This window comes from Hevea brasiliensis, chromosome 8 (genome assembly GCF_030052815.1).
Source record: "Hevea brasiliensis isolate MT/VB/25A 57/8 chromosome 8, ASM3005281v1, whole genome shotgun sequence".
Lineage (NCBI taxonomy): Eukaryota > Viridiplantae > Streptophyta > Magnoliopsida > Malpighiales > Euphorbiaceae > Hevea > Hevea brasiliensis.
Window position 1 is genome coordinate 3,945,290 of NC_079500.1, and position 22,471 is coordinate 3,967,760.

Sequence of the window (22,471 nt, forward strand, 5' to 3'; positions counted from 1 at the left end):
TTGGAGTAATGCCGTAAGCCAATGCAGAGGAGAGAGAGTCAGGAAAAAATTGATGGGTGACGGTTTCGTGTAGCAGTGGTTTAAGTTTCTTGAGTCCCGCGCTTTTCTATTCTAGTGTACCTTATCTGAACTTCATTTTTTTTTCTTTCAAATATGTCTATCTATCTCTATATGCATATATATATATTTCTATATATCTGACACAGCAAGGACAATGTGAATAGGTAAGTGCATTGTTTGACGCGCAGAGAGTTTCAAACACAATCACTTTTTTGTTTGAAATTTGAACGATTACGATCTGACAAACTAATTTTAGTCACGCAACATTAGCATACAACTTAGTAAACTAATTTCTCGAGTACACAAATAAGTTAGCTAATTTTCTTTAGAGTTTTCTCAGCAAATTTATATCACAGCAAATTACTTACACAATGGATAATATGCAGATATATTAAATTACTATGAATTAAATTTCAAGCAAGTGGTTCACTCATGCCAATTTCCCTTCTAATTTTACAAAAGGTTTCCTCATTAAGTGGTTTTGTAAAAATATCAGCAAGTTGATTTTCAGAGGCAACAAATTCTATTTTGATATCTCCATTTTGAACATGATCTCTAATAAAATGATGTCTGATCTCAATATGTTTTGTTCTTGAATGTTGGACTGGATTTTTGATCAAGTTTATGGCACTTGTGTTGTCACACCTAATTGGAACAAGATTATATTTTAAACCAAAATCTTCCAATTGTTGTTTCATCCATAAAATTTGAGCAACACAACTACTAGCAGCTATATATTCTGCCTCAGCTGTAGATAGAGCTACTGAAGTTTGTTTCTTACTGTGCCAAGAAACTAGTACAAGACCAAGAAATTGACAAGTACCTGAAGTACTTTTTCTATCCAATCTACTTCCAGCAAAATCAGAATCACTATAACCAACAAGATTAAATGATTCACATTTTGGATACCATAAACCAATTGAGTGCGTGCCAATGAGGTATTTGAATATTCTTTTAACTGCACTTAGATGGGATTCTTTTGGACATGATTGAAATCTTGCACACAAGTAAACACTAAAGTGTATGTCTGGTCTAGATGCAGTAAGGTACAAAAGAGAGCCAATCATACCTCTATAAAGCTTTGTATCTACTTCTTTACCTTTTTCATCATTGTCCATTTTAATTGTTGAACTCATAGGAGTGCCCATGCTCTTCAAATCTTCCATTTTAAATTTCTTCAACATATCCTTGATGTACTTTGATTGATTTATGAAGATGCCATCTTTCATTTGCTTAATTTGAAGTCCAAGGAAGAATGTGAGCTCCCCCATCATGCTCATCTCAAATTCATTCTGCATAATCTTAGAAAATTTCTTGCAAAGAGATTCTTTAGTAGCATCGAAAATTATATCATCACCATAAATTTGCACAATGAGCATATCATTATGATGCTTCTTAACAAAAAGTGTTATGTCCACTTTGCCTCTTTGGAAATCATTTTGTAAAAGGAATTTGCTAAGCCTTTCAAACCAAGCTCTAGGAGCTTGTTTTAAACCATATAAAGCTTTAGTAAGCTTATAAACATGATTCGGATGCTCATGATTTTCAAAGCCTGGAGGTTGTGCAACATACACCTCCTCATCAATATAACCATTTAAAAATGCCCTCTTGATATCCATTTGATAAAGCATAAAGTCCTTGTAACATGCAAAGGCACACAACATTCTAATAGCTTCAATTCTAGCAACCGGAGCAAAGGTTTCATCAAAATCAATCCCTTCCTCTTGGTTGTAGCCTTGAGCCACTAGTCTAGCTTTGTTTCTAACAACATTGCCATTTTTATCCATTTTGTTTCTAAAAACCCATTTAGTACCAATAATTGAATGATCTTTTAGTTTAGGCACCAAATTCCAAACTTTATTTCTCTCAAATTGATTTAGTTCTTCTTGCATGGCAAGAATCCAACTTTCATCATTTTGAGCTTCTTCAAAACATTTAGGTTCAATTTGTGAAACAAAGGCAACATTACCAAAATATCTTCTCAATTGTGCTCTAGTCATCATCCTTTGAGATGGATCATCAATAATGTCTTCTTGGGGATGATTTCTATGGAATCTCCATTCTTTAGGTAAATCTTCATGTTGGGGCTCATTCACTTGTAATTCTTCCAAATTTGGCATTTCTTCGTTGATTTGATCATTATTGGCGTTATGGACATCTATTGTGGTATATCCTTGAGTTTCTTCATCTTTGTCATTAATTTGTTCCATTTCTTGACTTGATATTATATTTTCTTTTCCAAACACCTGCTCATTATTATCATCACAAAATATTTTTCCTTCTAATAAAAGGGTTAGTCTCATCAAACAAAACATGAATAGTTTCCTCAATAACTAAAGTTCTTCTATTAAACACTCTATAGGCTTTACTCTTTGTTGAATACCCAAGAAAGATTCCTTCATCGGATTTAGCATCAAATTTCTTTAAGTTATCCTTCTTATTGTTTAAAATATAGCACTTACAACCAAATGCTCTGAAATATGAGATATTTGGTTTTCTTCCTTTCCACAGCTCATAGGGGGTCTTTTTCAAAATTTGTCTAATCAAAATTCTATTCAACACATAGCAAGATGTATTAATAGCTTCAGCCCAAAAGTACTTTGGCAAATTATTTTCATTCAATATAGTTCTAGTCATTTCTTGCAAAGTCCTATTTTTCCTTTCTACAACCCCATTTTGTTGTGGTGTTCTAGGAGCTGAAAAATTATGGTTGATTCCATGTTTATCACAATATTTCTCAAATAAATGATTTTCAAATTCAGTTCCATGATCACTTCTTATAGATGTGATGCAAAAACCTTTTTCATTTTGAACAATTTTACTAAAAGAGGTAAATTTCTCAAAAGTCTCATCCTTGTGAGCAAGGAAGAATGTCCATGTATATCTTGAATAGTCATCAACAATAACTAAAGTATATGTCTTCCCACCAAGACTAGTAAGAGATACGGGTCTAAATAAATCAAGATGAAGCAATTCTAATGGCCTAGTGGTAGACACAATATTTTTAGATTTAAAAGATGCTCTAGTATGTTTTCCTAGTGCACATGCCCTAATTGAAATTTATTTTCATAATTAATCTTAGGAAGACCATTAACCAGTTCTTTCTTAGACAATTTTGAGAGTGTATGCATGCTTGCATGACCTAGTCTTCTATGCCACAAATAACTAGAGTTATCAAAAGATACTAGACATGTACCATGATTAGTTTCAAAATTATTCATGTCAAGCAAGTAAACATTATTAGATCTATTTGCAATGAACAATGTGTCATTATCTAAGTTATTGATTGTACAAAGAGAAGAAGTGAACTTTACCTCAAAACCTTTATCACAAAGTTAGCTTACACTTAGCAAGTTATATTTCAAACCTTCAACAAGCGACACATATTCAATGCAAGGTTTGGTTCCAATTGTGCCATTTCTAATTATTTTTCCTCTTCCTTTATCTCCAAATTTTACATGTCCTCCATCTTCCATTGTGATTTTTGAAAACTTGTCCTTTTCACCGGTCATGTGCTTTGAATAACCACTATCTATATACCATTTTTCACTTTCCTTCATCCCTTTGAAACATACTTGAAATTTAATCATTGAGCTTTAGGTACCCAAGCAACTTTGGGTCCTTGGGGGTTAGTGACCTTAGGTAAGGTTCCCTTTGGCACCCATACCTTCTTTACCTTATGAAGATCCTTCCTAAGTGCACAAAAACTATTCATATGACCTCTTTTATTGCAATAATAACATGTGATATTGGGCAAAGAGGATGCAGATGCTTTAATGAAATAATTCTTGTATTTGCCATAGTTCATGAAACCATCAAAACCAATTCCATATTTTTCATTTGAAATTCTTTGGTTTCCAAGAAGTACATCTAGAGTTTCTTTTCCTTTTATAAATTTTGCCAAATCATTTGTCAAAGATACTATTTTAGCTTCAAAAACTTTATTTTTCTCAATAAGCATTTCACAAGTTTCTTTTGAGATTTTCAACTTTAAATCTAGTTATTTAAACAAGGCAATTTGTCCTTTGTAAAATTCATTTTCTTTATACACATTGGACATGGCAATATTTTATGATCTCAATGATTCAATTTCTAAATTCATTTTAGTGTACTTTCTCTTGTAATTTCTATACTCATCATATACTTTAGCAAATGCAAGCTCAAGTTCTTCTACATTAGGAGATTCATAAGAGTTTACCTCATTGTCACTTTCTTCTTCCTTTTGTGAACTCTCGAATTTCTCTTCAAATGCCATCATACAAAGGTGAGCAGTCTCCTTGTCACTTGATTCATCATTTGAAGATTCTTCATTGTTGCTCCATACTACTTTCATAGCTTTCTTGCTCCTATCTTCTTTTCCTTTCTTCTTTTTGAGTAATGGACATTTGCGCTTGATATGTCCAGGTTTGTGACACTCATAACATACAATTTCTTCTTTTGAATCCCTGAAATGTTTATCCTTGGGAGTATACTTTTTCAAGAATTTCTTGTATTTGCTTCCTCCCTTCTTGAAAGCTCTTTTGAATTTTCTTGCAAGCATAGCCATTTCATCATCATCATCACTTGAAGCACTTGAGTTGTCACTTGAGTCAACTTTGAATGCAACTCCTTTCTTCTTATCTTCATCCTTGTTTGACTTGAGAGCAATGCTTTTCTTCTTCTTTTGCTCATTTTCAACTTCATCTTTCTTATATACCATCTCATGTGCAATGAGAGATCCAATGAGTTCATCATAAGTGAATGTTTTAAAATCCTTGGTATCTTGGATAATTGTTGTCTTTGCTTCCTAAGATTTTGGAAGTGATCTAAGAATTTTCTTCACAAGTTCAGCTTCCTCAAATTTTTTACCAAGTGCTTTGAGAAGATTTACAAGATCGGTAAACCTTGTACTCATATCTGCAATTGATTCTCTTGGCTTCATTTCGAAAAGCTCATAATCTCGGATAAGGAGGTTTGCTTTGGACTCTTTGACGACATCAGTTCCTTTATAAGTGACCTCAAGCTTATCCCAAATTTCCTTAGCAGATTGACATCCTGAAACACGATTGTATTCATTAAGGTCAAGTGAGCAATGCAAAATATTAATAGCTTTAGCATTTATAGAAATTTTCTTCCAATCATTGTCATCATATTCATCTTCATGTTTTGGTACTTTTGTAGCTCCTTGACCATTCTTTTGAGGAACATGTGGACCATTTTTAATAATTCTCCATGCATCAATATCTACAGATTGTATGAAATTTCTTATTCTTACTTTCCAAAATGAATAATTAGTGCCATTGAAGAGTGGTGGTCTAGTGATTGAGTAGCCTTCAGCTAGTGGTGCGGGTATACCGGCAGTGTTGCTAGATGAACCAGCCATTATGGATCACTCCAAGGTTGTAACACCCTAAGCAAGAGAGACAGGCTCTGATACCAATTTGTTGTCCTAAAATAGTTCAAGAGGGGGGTGAATTAGACTTTAACAATTTTTCGGCCCTTGCTTGTAGCCTAATGAAAAAATGTGGCTTTGTTTAACTAGGTGCTCCTTTATATATAATGAAAGTAATATGTGTTTCAATAATGTGTCCCTAAATTGCAATTCAATCTTTAATCAATATTTATAGCAATTTTTAACATAACATGCATCACAAAATATTCAACTAATTTCTCAACTTACTCAATATATCCTCAAGTATATCAACTCAATCTATTCAATCAACATTCAATATCATGTACAAAAATTAAATTGCACAAAAGTAAGGAGGTCAAGGTTAGAGAGATCAAACACAATGATTTTTATAGCGGTTCGGCTTAACTAGCCTACATCCACTCTCTCAAAGAACACTTTTTGAGTCTTCTCTCCACTATTTGCTCTTTTAAAGGCAAGAGACCAAAAGCCCTTTACAACTTTTCAACACCAAGCTTTTACCAAGGTAACTTGAACCCTTGACAAGTGCTATCTCAAGCACTCACACTCTCAAGCTTCAATAGGTGCTTGTACAACCTCTTTTAAATGCAACTTAATGTTTTAACACTCACTCTTACTCAATACAAATCAAACTATAAAGAAGAGATGAGTTGATTTGCCAATGGTAGCTCAAAGACTTTAAAGCTCTTGAATGAAAGTAATAAATAAAAAATCAAGGTTGGAGTTCAAATGTAAGCTTTCATCAAGTGTAAAATGAAGTAAAGAAAGTGTATTTATAGTCCCAAATCATTTTAAACCGTTTGAAACCTTTTTGGAACGTTATACACTCTGTTCTAGGCGAAATAGCCGTTATTTTATCTTTTTGTATGAAGATAAGCAACTCTAATCATTTAGCAAACTAATGAAATTTTGGCAACAGTAGTAAACTAGTTAGTAAACTAATGTTTTAGCAAACACATTAGCAAACTAATATTTTAGCAAACAGGTTAGCAAACTAATTTACCATATGCCTGTTTCAAATTGTAATCTTAAACAAATGATTTTAGACCATAAGAAAAATATATATATACTCCAATAGTAATATCCAAGGTCATGATGAGAGAAAAATTTATAAAATAATTAAAAGATAAAATTTCATTTTTGAGCTCCATTCGACTAAACTTTCATCTATTCTTTTTACACAAGTCTTAAGACTCAATTTCTAACTCTATGACTTTCATACCTTTACTTTGAGTCTTGGCTTACATAATCTTGTTCTTTCTCATCTTGGATTTGTCTTGAGATGCCTTTGAGTATTCTTCCTCCTTAGATGCAACTTCAAAGATTCTTTATGATTTTTATTGCTCTTTGGAAGCAATTAACATTATCGGGATTTTTTATGATTACTTGTTGTATTTTAAGTCTTAATTAATTTTTATCAGTGCCCAAGAAACCTATAACAAATTATAAAAGCTGGATGCACTGGTGTATACTGGTTAGATAGCCATATGTCTATCCAGCATACGTCTGTCAAGCACGAGGCCAGCTGTCGGGCACGAGACCCGCTATCAGGCTTGTAAAGCCAGAAATAATGTAGGCATAATGGCCAGTAAGTAGGCATATAGCCTGTAGAACAATCATACCAAACATATATTGTCAGTTCATGATTTTATCGGTAGGCAGTACTGCTATCTGTAGTCCCTAATTGGTATACCAATTTATCTAAACTAAATAAATACGTCTAGATATACTATGGGCAATTAAACATTTTTAATTATTTTAGCACTATTTACTGTTACTATTTTCTGGTACTGTTCATTAATACCATTAATTTCATATTAATAGGACATTAGTCCCAATTTACATATTCATATCATTTTTAATATTTAATTATCCTTATGAGTATTTTAATTATCATATATAGCATTTTTCCCATGAACCTTTCTTTAGGTTCATGTTACTGTATTATTTTTATCTAGGAATTTGACTAGGTTAGGGTGTCTATTTAGTCACACCTCCTTCATAACAATTTCTCCTCTATGTTTAAACTTAAAATTTATTTTTTTGAATCACTGAATTTGGGGTTATAGAACTCAAGTTATGGTCAAAATACCATAACTGGTCCCTGTGCCTCTAAGCTGTCCAGAATTTATAATTCTTGGTCAATAAACTTTGACCAGTCATTTGATCATTTTATGGTCATTTTTAGACTTAGGTTCCTTCACAAGATATGTTCCTCTATGTCTTAGGGACTCCCAGGTACAATTTCATAATTTTTCAAGTTGGTATAGTGAGTTATAGTCAATGTATTAACCTGGACTCTCAATCCTATAAAGGCAATAACCAAACTTCAGGACAGTATGTCTGACCCTCTTTTTAGGGTCTTTACACTTAGAATTTGGCAAAGGTGTCTAAATCAATGTTGTAGCCCTAAGTATCATGTTTCCATATCATATTGGCACATCTCAAATGGAATTTCCTAGTGGAAGTTATGGCCAAATGAACACACGGGTATCAAATGACATTCTGGGTTCCACTTAACATTTTCCAGATTTCAATTCCTAATTTTGGCTAATATTTTCCCTAGGATGCAATGGTTTCTAGAGCTTGGTCAAAACAAAAAAATTGTTGTGCTATGTCTTATAAAACTTTTGGCACTAGTTTCACTCAATTTTCAGCTTTGGAGACCAAGTTATGGCATTTTTACCAAAACTAGTCAAGCATACCAAAGGAATAGTATTTTGGATAATTTCTGGGTTGGCAGTTTTAGTGACCCAACTTGTGCTAATAATTTGATTTGGTTAATGGCAAAACTGGGTCAAGTGGTCTTCATGAAAAGTGCAGCCCTATGTCTAAGCTTTCCATTGATATAAATTTTAGGTCATTTGGACCAGTATAGAGAGAGTTATGACCAAATGTTCATTTGGTCATTTTCTGAGTTTCAGTATTTGGTCATCCAGGTTTGGGCAGAGAATTTGTCATGATTTTGGCAAAATTTAGGCATGGTGTCTATATGAAAAATGGGCTATTTTGAGTCTATTGTCACCTCCAATTGGCCTCATACCAATTGGAGTTACACATTTTCAGTTATGGGTCAATAAATCCAATGGACTCATTGAGTCCAAACCTACAGAAAATTGAACACTCCCAATATCTTAATTCTTTCAACTTTCTTACTTCAATTTACATGCAATACACTTCTATAAGCAACAATCTCAACTCAATAGGTCAATTTCAATATTTACACCAAGTCCTCAAGCATTTACACAAACCCTAGTTTTTAAAGTTTTAAATTTTCAAAAACACTACACAATCAAACACTCAAACATTTTAACTCATCACACATTCTCATGGAACTATTTTTCATCACTTAAAAGCAACAAACTTCAAGTTCCATGACTGCCAAAAATTCAAGGGTTCTTTCCTCAAGATTTTCTTTTTGTTTCATGCACATTTTCACTTGATTTAGCATGATACTCATGCTTAAAGAATAGATTAAAAGTTTAAAGCACTAACCTTTGTGGTGACCCAACTTCAAGCTTCCTAAACTTCAACTTTTCTCCTCTTTATGGGTATCTATAGCTTCCTTAGGGTGTGGAGAATATTTTTTGTGAAGTGGGCTATGCGTTTTGGGTGGATTAAGCTTGAGAAATCAAGCTTTGAAGCTTGACATCAATGGAGGAAAGAAGGAGCAAAGGTGCCAGCTCCAAGGGGGAAAGAGAGAGAGAAGAAATGGAGGAAAAAGATGGAAGTGGGTGGGAGTTTGTCCTCTAGTGCCTATTTATAATTTTTTTTAACTTTTGTACTTTAAATTTTTGAATTTTCCTAAGCTTTTTCTTTTCTTTTCTTTTCCTTTCTTTTCTTTTCTTTTCTCTTCTCATTTTTCTAATATATTTCATAAATTTTAATTAATGTTAATTATTTTATTCTCTAAATTTTTATTTTGATATTTAGGTCAAAATTCACCTCTAGGAGTGAAAATGACCGAAATGCCCTTCATAATGCATATCGAGTCATTTTTATTATTTTTGTACCAATTTATAAATCCTCTAAACTTTAATTTATTTTTTTCTAAATTTTTTTTATATTTTCTTAACATTTGTTTCTTCAATTTATGCCTCCTCACTATAGTTTAGTGTAGTTCCAGACATTTTTGACTGTCCGAACAGACATGAGTCGTCGGAACAGTAAAATGTATGGACTATCTATGGTGAGGGCGTTACACTTTAGATCATTGCACCACAACCTGTAGCCTTTCACTCCAGATGCATACCCTAGAAATATGCATTTTCTTGCCCTCAGCTCAAGCTTACCATCTCTCACATGAGCATAAGCAGAGCAACCAAATACTCTTAGCTGAGAGTAATCAACAGGTGAACCGGACCAGATCTCAAAAGGAGTTTTGTACTCAATAGTTGTAGAGGGAGATCTACTAACCAAGAAACAGGCTATATTAATTGCTTCAGCCCAGAAATCCTTTCCCAATCTTAAATGTGAGAGCATGCTTTGTCACAAAGCGTCCTATTCATGCGTTCTATAATACTATTCTATTGTGGTGTCCTTGTGCAAGTGCTATGTCTCACTATACCTTCATTGCTGCAGAATGCATCGAACTCACGTTTGCAAAATTCCAACCCGTTATGAGTTTTAAGACGCTTGACCTTCTTTTCTGTCTGCTTCTCAATCATCGTCTTCCACTTTACAAAGGTTAAAAATGCCTCATCTTTTGTTTTTAGAAAATACACCCACACCATTTGAGAGTAATCATCAATCAAAGTCATGAAGTACCTGGCACCGCTCTTGGAAGGGATTCTGTTAGGACCCCATAGATCTGAGTGGATATAATCCACCGTTCCTCTAGTCTTGCGCACTGCCTTTTTATCGAACTTCACCCTGGTTTGTTTGCCAAACACACACTATTCACAAAAGTCCATAGATTATGTTTTCTGCCCGTCCAACAAATCCTGCTTGCTTAACGCAGATAATCCTCTTTTACTCATATGACCAAGACACATGCCACAATTGAGTCTGATTCTGATTATTGCTTCCGGATGCTACTGCAGCTTCCCTTGAAACTTTACTGCCCTGAAAAAAATATAATTCTGAAACCAAACTACTCTTCATGAGTACTATAGAGCCCTTGCACACTTTGAGAACTCCATTCTCTGTATGGTATCTGAATCCATGAGAGTCAAGTGTCCCAAGAGAAATCAGGTTCCTCTTTAGTCCTGAAACATGCCAACACTCTATAGTTCTGACAACGCCATCAAACATCCTCAATCTGATGTTACCAATTCCTTCAACAGATAATGCACGATCATTGCCCAGAAACACCTTGCCACTCATTTGTTTGTAAGTGACAAACCAGTTTCTATGGGGACACATGTTATAAGTAGCACTAGTATCAAGAATCCAGGAATTTTGTCCATGATTTGAACTCACGGATAAAATTTCTCCAGCATTGTCATCACCATCAGAATCAATAAAACTATCAACCACATTCGCAAAACTTTCTAGTTGCTTTCCCTTTTTATTTTTTAACTTGGGACAGTCTCTCCTGTAGTGACCTTGCTCCCCACACTCAAAACAGTTAGCCTTTTTCATTCTCGACTTAAATCTAGCCTTAAATTTCTTCCTGCTAGAAGAACCCTCCCTTGAATGTGTTTTTCCCCTGCTCACCAAACCTTCCCTCTCAAATCTTTCTCTATTATCTGAAAATTTCTTTTTTAACTCTTTCAATTTTAGAGAATTACTAACATTGTCTAGTGAAATACTGTCTTTCCTATACAACAGAGTATCAACAAAAGTTTCATAGGAGGGTAGCAAAGAATATAACACAATAATGGCCTGATCCTTACTATCAATCTCAATATCAATATTCTTCAGGTCGATAATGATTGAATTAAATTCATCCAGATGTTCATTAATGGGCGTACCTTCGCTCATTCTTATATTGTAAAGCCTTTTCTTCAGATACAGGCAGTTGGTCAGCGATTTGGCAGAGTATAACTCCTCTAATTTCTTCCATGCAGCAGATGCTGAGCTTTCACCAGCAATCTCGCATAGGACATTATCAGTTACGCTCATGAAAATCGCACTCAAGGTTCTCTCCTATAGATCAGCCTTCTCTGCCTCTTTTATACCTTCTGGAAAGTTATCCTCGATTGCCTTCCATAGACCTTGTAGGATCAAAGAAGATTTAATTTTAATCTTCCATAGATTGAAACTCGATCCACCATCAAACTTCTCCATCCCATACTTCGTTGAAGACGACGCCATCTGTAAACCCTAGGTTTTGTGCACAAAGCTCTGATACCGGTTTGTTATAATAAGCACGCAAATCTAAGGCACACACACAAATCGCACAATCACACAATATTGAAAAGAGAAGAAGAATAACACAGGATTTAACGCGATTCAACCGTAAGGTCTACGTCCATGGGCAAGATAAGAGAAAAAAAAGTTCTACTATGATGAAAAGAGTAAGATACAATCAATCAGAACTCTCAAACACTAACCCCAGTGTATTTCCCGAATATCTCACAACTCTACCACAAAGGGTAGAATATTACAATATTTATACTGGTCCATACCGCAAGAGTATTGCCTCCACACCCCCAAGGAGATCAAAGGTGGGCCTCGAGCCCGAGCCTATCAGCCTGTGCCCTCTACTACCACCACAGATCTCACTTTTTATCCTAATCGGGTCGCAGCGTGAAAACTTTCGGGTTAGATCACAATTCGGGTTCATGAAAAAATATATCCAAAATTCAACGCCCAAAATTTCTGTATCAAAGATTTCTTCTGTCTTTGGATCACAGAAAACTAGCTCTCCACCTCCTTATGCCAATAGAATCATACCATTTAGCCTATAAGCTACTAAATTTTGTATCCCTTCCAAATGTGAAATCTTGCAAATAAGCTACTTTCACCAACTTATAATCATCAGTAGTGGAATCAAAGCCAAACCCAAGTGAGTGTATATAGGGTCCATGTGAGATAAATGTAACATTAGGACCAGGAATGGCAACAACCTTTCTAACACTAGCGTTCCATAAAGCAGCCCCGTCAGTGTATTTGCCATCAACATCATAGATAGACAAAAGACCCCATTACAAGCACTCACTATATTAACAAAACGCTTTAAGCCTTTAAACGCTTTAACCCAATGGAAAATTTTCGTTCTTGCTGCGTCTACTCTGTTTCATTGAGCCATGGATCTACTGGCTTTGAAAATATACTGGGCCTCAGATAAGAGGTTGCTGGGAAGTCGCAAGCCCATCCAGTTTAACAAATTGGACATTTGAGTTTCATCTTTCTAATTTGATTCTATTTTCAAATTTCTTTTGCTCATTTTAAAAATATAATGGAATTTAGTTCATTACCCTTATGAAAAGAAATTGAATTAAAAAAAATAAAGAGAAAAGAAATGAAAGTAAATCTAATCTCTATGATAAATTATTAAAATATGATAGAAATACAATTTTTTCAAAAAAAATAAAAATATAATTACACTCTCTTTTCTCTATTTAAAGACATTTAAATAAATATAATATAACACATTTATTATCCTATTTCTCTCTATTTTACTCCATTTGGAAGAAAATATTTTAGGTCAATTAAGAGGATTTGAGAAATGAAAATTTTCTTTTATTCTGTTTTATTTCTCCTCTTTTCTCTTTTCTTTTTATTTTAATATCTAAATAAAAGATAAATATTAGAGAAATTAGATTTCTTTTCTTTTACCTTCCATTCATATTTCTCAATTCAAACAAAGGGTTAGAGTTCAAATTTCACATATTAAGAAACAAGCATAAAATAGAAAAAAAAAAAATCTAATTTCAAGGATTAAAATCTCAGTATCTAGTCTAAAACACCATGCAGATGTACATTCTAACATTTGAAGATAGAGTATGTTTCATAACATTCAAAAATCAAATGGGAAGACCTAATCATTTGAAAATATGCATATGACATGTTGTATTTGGGACTAGCTAATGAAGATTCAAGACACAGAGCTATGTTTTAAGAGTCGATATATTAAAATGTAATGCTAGAACTAAATTTGCAATAACAAAGGCTCGTTAATGCTCCACTGAGCTTATGCACGGTACTACTACTTCTGGTCCATACTAGCACAAGAAGACCATTCGAATATTCAGTTGCCGGAATTTGTACAATGTTTGCAGCAGAATCGTGCTCCCCAAGACACCATTTGCTTTATTCTGTAGAAATGGACTCTCCCTGTGCTTCTTCCTTCGATTCTTCATTTGCTTCATCAATTACTATTTGTGAATTAGAAGTAGATGCAACCTCCTCGAACATTTTATTTGCTTTATTCAGGATAATAGGACTGTTGGCATTCTTGTTTCCTTTACTGTTGTTCTGCAAGTCCTTGTCCACACCATTAGGAGAAGAAGAATCCTCCTTTGAAACTCCATTTGTGCCATCATCCTCAGAGGGTTCCTCCTCTGCAAATGCATATGCTTCATCAAGTAAAACAAGACTCTCCACTAAAGCGTCCAAATAAAAGGAGTTCTGTAGCCGAGATTTCTTTTGTAGAACCTTACCATTTTGCCTAAATGCAACTAACCTTCGTATTCATTCCAAATGTGAAATGTTGAAAAGTTTGGTCCAAGGAATAAAGACTACAATGTAGGAAAATTATTTCTAAAAAGTTAGAAAATTGAATGAAAATATTTGAACAATTGAAAAAAGAAAAGTGTATTTAAATTTAGTCTTTATACAATAAAATTTTAATTTTCATACTGAAATATATTTTTCATAATATTATGTTTTTCAAAAGATGGAGACCAACTAAATAGTAGTTTGATTGGTATTAAAATATATTAACTAAAAATTTGATGAAAAAGCTAAATAGTTTAGTGAAATCAAAATATAAAATATGAATAGTATATTTTTAAAATAGAAAGATTAAATAATTAATTTTATTAAAATAAAAAATTAAATAGTAAATTTTGTCATAAGATAATGATTATGTATTTATCAAAAAAGATCACACATTTATTTTTTAAAATAAAATATTGAATTGAAAATTAGTTTGTCAAAAAAATAATATTATTATTTAGTAAGGTTGCCTTCAGAAACGTTGTTGTTTATGGTTTTTTATATTGTTTTTGAGAGAAAAACATAAAATTTGTTGAGTTAAATTATTATTGTTTTCTCTTTTAAGTATTCTCTCGTAACTGCATTTCATTTTGTGGTGACTTTTTTTAAGTGAGAGCCCTTTCTATGGAGTAATTATATGCTATTATCCTAATTTCACGTAGGATATTCTACCTAAAAAAGTAAATCAATAATATAATAATAAATTAGCAGTGGTAGGTCCCATTAAAAAGTATTTTCTGATGTATTAAAAACAATTTTTTCTTAAAAAAAAATTACAACTACTTTTTTCATCTAGTTGTAATGTTTTAATTAGTTTGTCATTCCATGTGTTAATCCTACATGGAATAACAGAGCTATAATATAATTTTTCTTTTCTATCTCTTATGTACATATTTATGTGCAGACAGCTAGGAATTTTCTAAGAACTCAGATGTACATCCTGAGAGGAAAATAACATTCAAAAATCGTCAAATGTGAAGATCTAATCATGTGAAAATATGCAAATGATGTGTTGTATTAGGGACTAGCTGATCAAGATTCAATACACACAGCTATGTTTAAAAGTTGATATTAAAATGTAATGCTAGAACTAAATTTGCAATAACAAAGACTCGATAAATGCTCCACTAAGCTTAGGTACGATATTGCTACTTCTGGTCCAAACCCGCACAAGAATACCATTGATTAGAACATTCAGTTGCTGGACTTTGTACAATGTGCGCAGCAGAATCATGCTCCCCAAGACATCATTTGCTTCATTCTGTAGAAATGGACTCTCCCTGTGCTTCTTCCTTTGATTCTTCATTTGCTTCATCAATTACTATCTGTGAATTAGAACTAGATGCAACCTCCTCCAATATTTCATTTGCTTCGTTCAGTATAGTAGGACTGTCCGCAATCTTTTTCCCTTTACTGTTCTTCTGCAAGTCCTTGTCTATGCCACCATGAGAAGCAGAATGCTCATTTGAAACTCCATTTGCTTCATCGAGTAAAACAAGACTCTCCACTAAAGTGTCCAAATAAAAGGAGCGTGCATTGCCCAAAATTTCAGTGGCCGAGATTTCTTCTGTCTTTGGATCATAGAAAACTAGCCCTCCAGCTATGTTTGCCAATAGAACCTCACCACTTTGCCTAAATGCAACTAACCTTCGTATCCCTGCCAAATGTGAAATATTAAAAAGATTGGTCCAAGATCCTGGAACACCATATTCTTTCATCTTCCAAACTGAAAAGCAGCCTTCCTCAGTCAATTTCGTAATAGCAACCAGCAAAAGTGATCCATCAGAAACTGCAACATCAATAAAGTGATATTTCTTAACCAAACAATCTGGTACCTCCATTTCCCCAAACACCTCTTCTCCCAAAGAAAACGACACAATCGCATCGCATGCACCAGGCCCATTAGGTGGCTTAGTGGCAACCCAATGACAAGTTCCATTCAGAAAAGCAGACGTTGACAAATCAGCGATGACATATTTCAGATCATTATTATCAACCTTTCTCCAACCCCTACTTCTCAAACTGTAAATCTCAACCAAAGGCGGAATCTTATCAAATTTAAAATTACTATCTGGCAAATACACTATTCTCACAAGCTTATAATCATCAGTAGCGGAATCAAAGCCAAACCCAAGTAAGTGTTTATAGAATCCCAGTGAGGTAAACGTAACATTAGGACAAGGAATGTTAACAATCTTTCTAACACTAGGGTTCCATAACGCAGCTCCATCAGTGTATTTGCCATAAACACCATAAGATAGACAAAAGACCCCATAAGTGTATTTGCCATAAACACCATAAGATAGACAAAAGACCCCATTACAAGAACCCACTATATCAACAAAACGCTTTAAGTCTTTAAATGGGTAATCAAGTTCTTCAATAGGGTTTGCAGGGAAAGACTCATCTGGGTATAGCAAATAACGCACATTTTCTTTAAATGGCCAAACAAGTCCTCTGGTGCTGTAACTAAAGAAAAGTATTCCACTGTTTCTTACAGCGGTTTTCTTGAGATGGTGGGCTATGAAAGAAGGGTTGGTGATTAAAGAGTACCAAGTCTTGGAAACGCACCTGCATATGAGGATTGACTTCACTCGCAATCTTGACAAAATTTCTTCCAGCAATTCTCGAGTCAGATGATCAGACATTTTTCTTTTTGTTCTTCTTGCTGCGTCTGCTCCGTTTTATTGAGCTATGGATCTACTGGCTCTGAAAAAATACTAGGCCTGCTGAGAAGTGGCTTGCCCCGTTCAATTTATGGAATTGGCGGGAACAGTTATCGAGCTAGAGTGTTGAGCTGGCAATGTAGTTAGGCAGCAGTTATATCTTTCTTTGTATATAAACAATAGAAGATTCTGGAATAGAGGCCGTTACTCTTTCTTTCTACACATAATTTTTTTTCTTCTAGTAATTTCAAAATATTCTTTCATAATTTTTCTACACAAAATATTAAATTGAATATTAATTCCAAAATAAAAATATTATTTAATATTATTATTAAAATATAAAGATTTTCTTTTAAGGAATTGAAGAAGTAGAAAATTCAAATAAAACTGAGAGAAATTCTAGAATTGTAGTACGTTACTGCACATATTCTTAATTATTAAATAAATTTTAAAGGCTTACGATTAAATAATTAAACAAATAAAACCCTCATTTTATTATTTTATATATTTGTTTTTGTTAATTTAATATTTAAGAAATTTTTAAATAAAATGAGGTTTTTTTTAGATAGAATAAATTAGTATTTAGTTCTGTATTTTAATAAAACTAATTATTTAGTTTTTATATTTTAAAAAATATATTATTTAGCTTTTATATTTTACTTCCGTTAAACTATTTAGTTTCTCCATTAATTTTTTTGTTAGTTAATACTGATTAAGTTACTTTTTAGTCTCTTTATTTTAGTAAAATTAATTAATTAATCCTTATATCTTAGAAAAACATATTAGTTGATCTCTATAATTTGACTCTATTAATTATTTACTCTTATAATTATTTTTTATTTCTAAATTACCCTAATCATTTTCCTTCTTATTCTCTCTTCATAAAAAATAGTATGAGCAACCTACATAAAAAAAAAAATCAATTTTCTTAAATTTTTAAATAATTAAGAAAAATTATTTCCCATCAGATAAGCACACAAAAAAGATGTCCAAAAAATTAAAAATTTAATTTTCACGTAACAAAATTTAAATTTTTATTGAGGAGTATATTTTTTAAACTATTGTATTTTTCAAAATATATAGAAAAATTAATTAGTTTCACTAAAATAAAGAAACTGAATAGCGATTTTTTAAAATACAAGATCAACTAATTGATTTTCTTAAAATAAAAAGACTAAATAATAATTTAAATAGCATAAATATTAAAAAATTTAACAAAATGACTAAATAATTTAACAAAAAAAAGTAAAATATATGATCTAAATAAGTGTGTGCATTAACTTTATACAAAACAGGCTATGAGTATTCTGAAACTCGGTATTTAGTCTAGAACACCATGCAGATGTAACACGTATGTTACATAACATTCAAAAGTCCAATGGGAAGACCTAATCATATGAAGATATGCACATGACATGCTGTATTAGGGCCTAGTTGATCAAGACTCAAGACACAGAGCTATGCTTCAAAATGCTAGAACTAAAGCACAAACTTAGGTGCTAAATATTTTCCTTACCATAATGAAACTTTAACATCCCGTCAAAAGGAATTAATTTACAAATAACAGAGACTTGTTAAAATGCTCCATTAAGCTTACATAGGCTGCTGCTACTCTGGTCCATATATGCTAGCACAAGAAGACCATTGATTTTGAATAATGTTTGCAGTAGAACGATGCTCCCCAAGATACCGTTTGCTTCATTCTGCAGAAATGAACTCTTTCTATGCTTCTTCCTTTGATTCCATCATTTGATTCATTAATTAACATGTGTGAACTAGAAATAGATGCATCCTCCTCCAAGATTTCATTTGCTTTACTGTTCTTCTTCAAGTCCTACTTGTCCACACCCTCAGGAGAAGAATAATGATCCTATTTTCAAGTTTCTTTTGCTGATTTTAAAAATATAATGGAATTTAGTTCTTTACCCTTATGAAAAGAAATTGAATAAGAAAAATAAAGAGAAAAGAAATGAAAGTAAATCTAATCTCTCCAATAAATTATTAAAATATGATAAAAACAATTTTTTTTTGGAAAAAAAAATATAATTATTCTCTCTTTTATGTTTAAAGATATTTAATAAATATAATATAAGTAATACATTTATTCTCCTATTTCTCTTTTTTTTACTCTATCTAGAAGAAAATACTTTAGGTCAGTTAAGAGGATTTGAGAAATGAAAATTTGAGAAATGAAAATTTTCTTTTATTCTGTTTATTATTTTGTAATTGTATTTGAGTGAAATTAATTATTAAAATTAATTATATTTTTAACTTATGAGTTAAATTAAAATAATTAATTTTTTTTGGTAAAATTATGTAAAAATAACTTTTAAATATTTAAGTATGTGATTAAAAAGTATTTATATTTTTTATTTTATTAAATAATAGTTTTGAAATAAATAGATAACTTATAAACAAGGCATCCTCATTTATGACTTTTGACTTATTTTAATTACTTTTTTTAATTTATAAATCAAATCAAATGCTAATTTACATATAATTTTTTATTTATAAGTAGTTTTGATCAATTTTTTCATTGGTTAATAGATTTTAATTCCAATGAAATTATTATTTAATTTCTTTATTTTGGTGAAAATATTTAGTAAGTTCTTGTATTTTAAAAAATACATTAGTTAATCTTGTTATTTAATTCTATTAAAACTTTAGCTCTTCCCATTTTTTTATATTCAAATTTCTCATATTTTCCCTTCTTTTTTCTCTTATCTCTGCTTTATTTTTCTCCCTCCATGCTTATTTCTCTCTGCAACCACACTTTTTTTTTCTCTCATTTTATCTTTATTTTTCATCTTTTCATAAATGCTATGAGCTTTCTGCTTTCAATGTAAAAAGATTAATAAGTTGTCTTAGATCTCCAAGGAATAAAGGCAATAATACAGAAAAATTATTTCTCAATAGAAAAAGCATAAAAAAAATATCTAAAGAATTGAATGAAAATATTTGAATAATTAAAAAAAAAACACTTGTAAATTTAGTCTTCGCACAGCTTTTCATTTTTATTTATAAATATGTTTTTTATAATATTCTGCTTTTCAAAAGACATAACCTAATTAATTAATTTTATTAAAATAGAGAAATTATATAATAATTTGATTGGCGTTAAAATTTACTAAGTAGTAGAAACTTTAACAAAAAATTTCCAGAGAGACTCATTTATTCATATATACAAGTATCTATGCATGCAATTATTAGGACCTAAATATGTAAGATACTGCTACTTCTGGTCGAAACTAGCACAAGAAGACCATTTCCTTCATTGTGTAGAAATGGACTCTCCCTGTGCTTCTTCCTTTGATTCTCCATTTGCTTCATCAATTACAATCTATGAATTAGAACTAGAAGGAACCTCCTCCAAGATTTCACTTGTGCCATTATCCTCAGAAGCTTCCACTTCTGTAAATTCATCTGTTTCATTGAGTAAAACAAGACTCTCCACAAAAGTATCCAAATAAAAGAAGTGTGCATTGCCCCAAATTTTTGTATCAAAGATTTCTTCTGTCTTTGGATCATAGAAAACTAGCTGTCCAAATAATTTTGCCAATAGAACCTTACCACTTTGCCTAAATGCAACTAACTTTCGTATCCATTTCAAATGTGATTCAAAATCAGGAATATCGAAAAGCTTGGTCCAAGATCCTGGAACACCATATTCTTTCATCATCCAAACTGTAAAACAGCCTTCCCCAGAAAATTTAAAAGATGCAGCCAGCAGAAGTGATCCATCAAAAACTGCAACATCCACAAACTGGTATTTCTTAACCAAACAATCTGGTACCTCCATTTCTCCAAACACCTCTTCTCCCAAGGAAAACGACACAATCGCATCGCATACACCATGCCCATAACCTCGCTTAGCGGCAACCCAATGACAAGGTCCATTCAGAAAAGCAGAAGTTGAGCGCGCAGTGATGACATATTTCAGATTATTATCAACCTTTCTCCAACCCCTACTTCTCAAACTGTAAATCTCAACAAAAGGCCGAATCTCACCAAAGTTAAAATGCGAGCGCACTATTCTCACAAGCTTATAATCATCAGTAGTGGAATCAAAGCCAAACCCAAGTGAGGGTATATAGGGTCCATATGAGGTAAACGTAAAAATAGGACAAGGAATGTTAACGATCTTTCTAACACTAGGATTCCATAAAGCAGCTCTCTCAGTGTATTTGCCATAAACATCATAAGATAGACAAAAGACCCCATTACAAGAATCCACTATATTAGCTAAACGCTTTATGCCTTTAAATGGGCAATCAAGTTCTTCAACAGGGTTTGCAGGGAAAGACTCATCGGGGTATAGCAAATAACGCGCATTTTCTTTAAATGGCCAAACCCATCCAGTTTAACGAATTAGACGTTTCAGTCTCATCCTTTTAATTTGATTCCATTTTTAAATGTCTTTTGCTGATTTTAAAAAATATTATAGAGTTATAGTTCTTTACCCTTATGAAAAGAATTTGAATAAGAAAAATAAAATGGGAGAAATTAGATTTCTTTTCTTTTATTTTCCATTCATCTTTCTCAATCCACACAGTTCAAATTTCACATACTAAGAACAATAAAAAAATAGAAAAAAAAAATTAAAAAATAAAACGTCAAATTTCATTAATTAAAATCCCAGATAATTGATGCAACTTGCTTGTTTTTTGGATCACTACTAACCCAAAGGTAACGTGATGATTATATTTGCCCTTAAGGACGTAGTATGCTAAAGGAACCTTGGAACTGATTTCCAATGCCAAAATGAACCATCAATATCCAAACAAAAGTAACAAGCTCTCCACCTTTGGTTAATTGTCGAACATGGGAAGTCGCAGTGCAATGATTTCCAGCATATGACATCATCTCCACCCACACACTGCTCAGTATCTTCCATTTCTGTTATTTCAATTTTTTCAGTTCTTTGGCTAACGCACTTGCAGTGAACAATACAGATTTGCTTCCATCTCCCTTCACTTCTGTTGACTGAAACTCTGTATTCACTTCAAGAATCATTTGACATGCTTTCTTTAGTTTATATGATCTTATGCCTTTCTTTCTAAAAAATCTTTCAGCATCAGCACAGGTATCTTTAAACCTTACCTTACAAATTCCTGCCACAGTAGCCATCATTGTCGACTGCATAATTAGAAGATACAGCATGTAATCTGGCAAAATCTTACTGAATTCTTTTTCATCACTCTGATTTTCCCTCTCCTTTTTATCATTGATCAAGAGCTTAGTTGCAATGTGCCACATCAGGATGCTCTCGTCATAAGGGACAGCAAGAACATAAGATATTAACTCGTCATTCCTTTGTTTATCCGAACAATTAGTTTGAAGAACCCAGTCACCTCTAGCTGAAAATATTTTCCTGACAGTTTCTGAATCATCTATCAACCGAGATTTCTTTTGCAGCTCACTGAAAATATATTCCCAGAGCTCCATTGTCAGTGGCTCGCTGGAAACACATGTTATCTCATCCAGAAAATCCTTGAGGCCCACACGATCGATGAGTCCATCCTTGAAAGTATTCAGGCCCTGGATGGCCTTATCAATTCACAATAACTGAGTGAACTTTCTGGGTCTAGTCTTTATGCATTGACAGAAATTGTTGGTGATGCCATATTGACGAAAAATTTTATCAATTCCCAAATAGGAATGATTGAGATTATGGATCTTGCTTGGACATTCTGTGAAACAGTATCTTGTCAAGTTATGGCCAGACACA

General features: G+C 32.6%; 2 protein-coding genes across 2 annotated transcripts; both read right to left on the reverse strand.

The window, feature by feature from the left end:
- Positions 1–15,333: 15,333 nt before the first annotated feature.
- Positions 15,334–16,725, reverse strand: LOC131182431 (F-box protein At4g22390-like). The gene has a single exon (XM_058151983.1). The coding sequence runs from the start codon at positions 16,723–16,725 to the stop codon at positions 15,334–15,336; it is 1,392 nt and encodes a 463-aa protein (XP_058007966.1).
- Positions 16,726–20,083: 3,358 nt separating this feature from the next.
- Positions 20,084–21,637, reverse strand: LOC131182432 (F-box protein CPR1-like). Its single transcript, XM_058151984.1, has 2 exons — positions 21,511–21,637; positions 20,084–21,078 (listed from the first exon to the last, which is right to left on the reverse strand). Exons 1-2 carry the CDS (start codon positions 21,635–21,637, stop codon positions 20,084–20,086), a joined length of 1,122 nt encoding a protein of 373 aa, XP_058007967.1.
- Between the last annotated feature and the right edge of the window lie 834 nt (positions 21,638–22,471).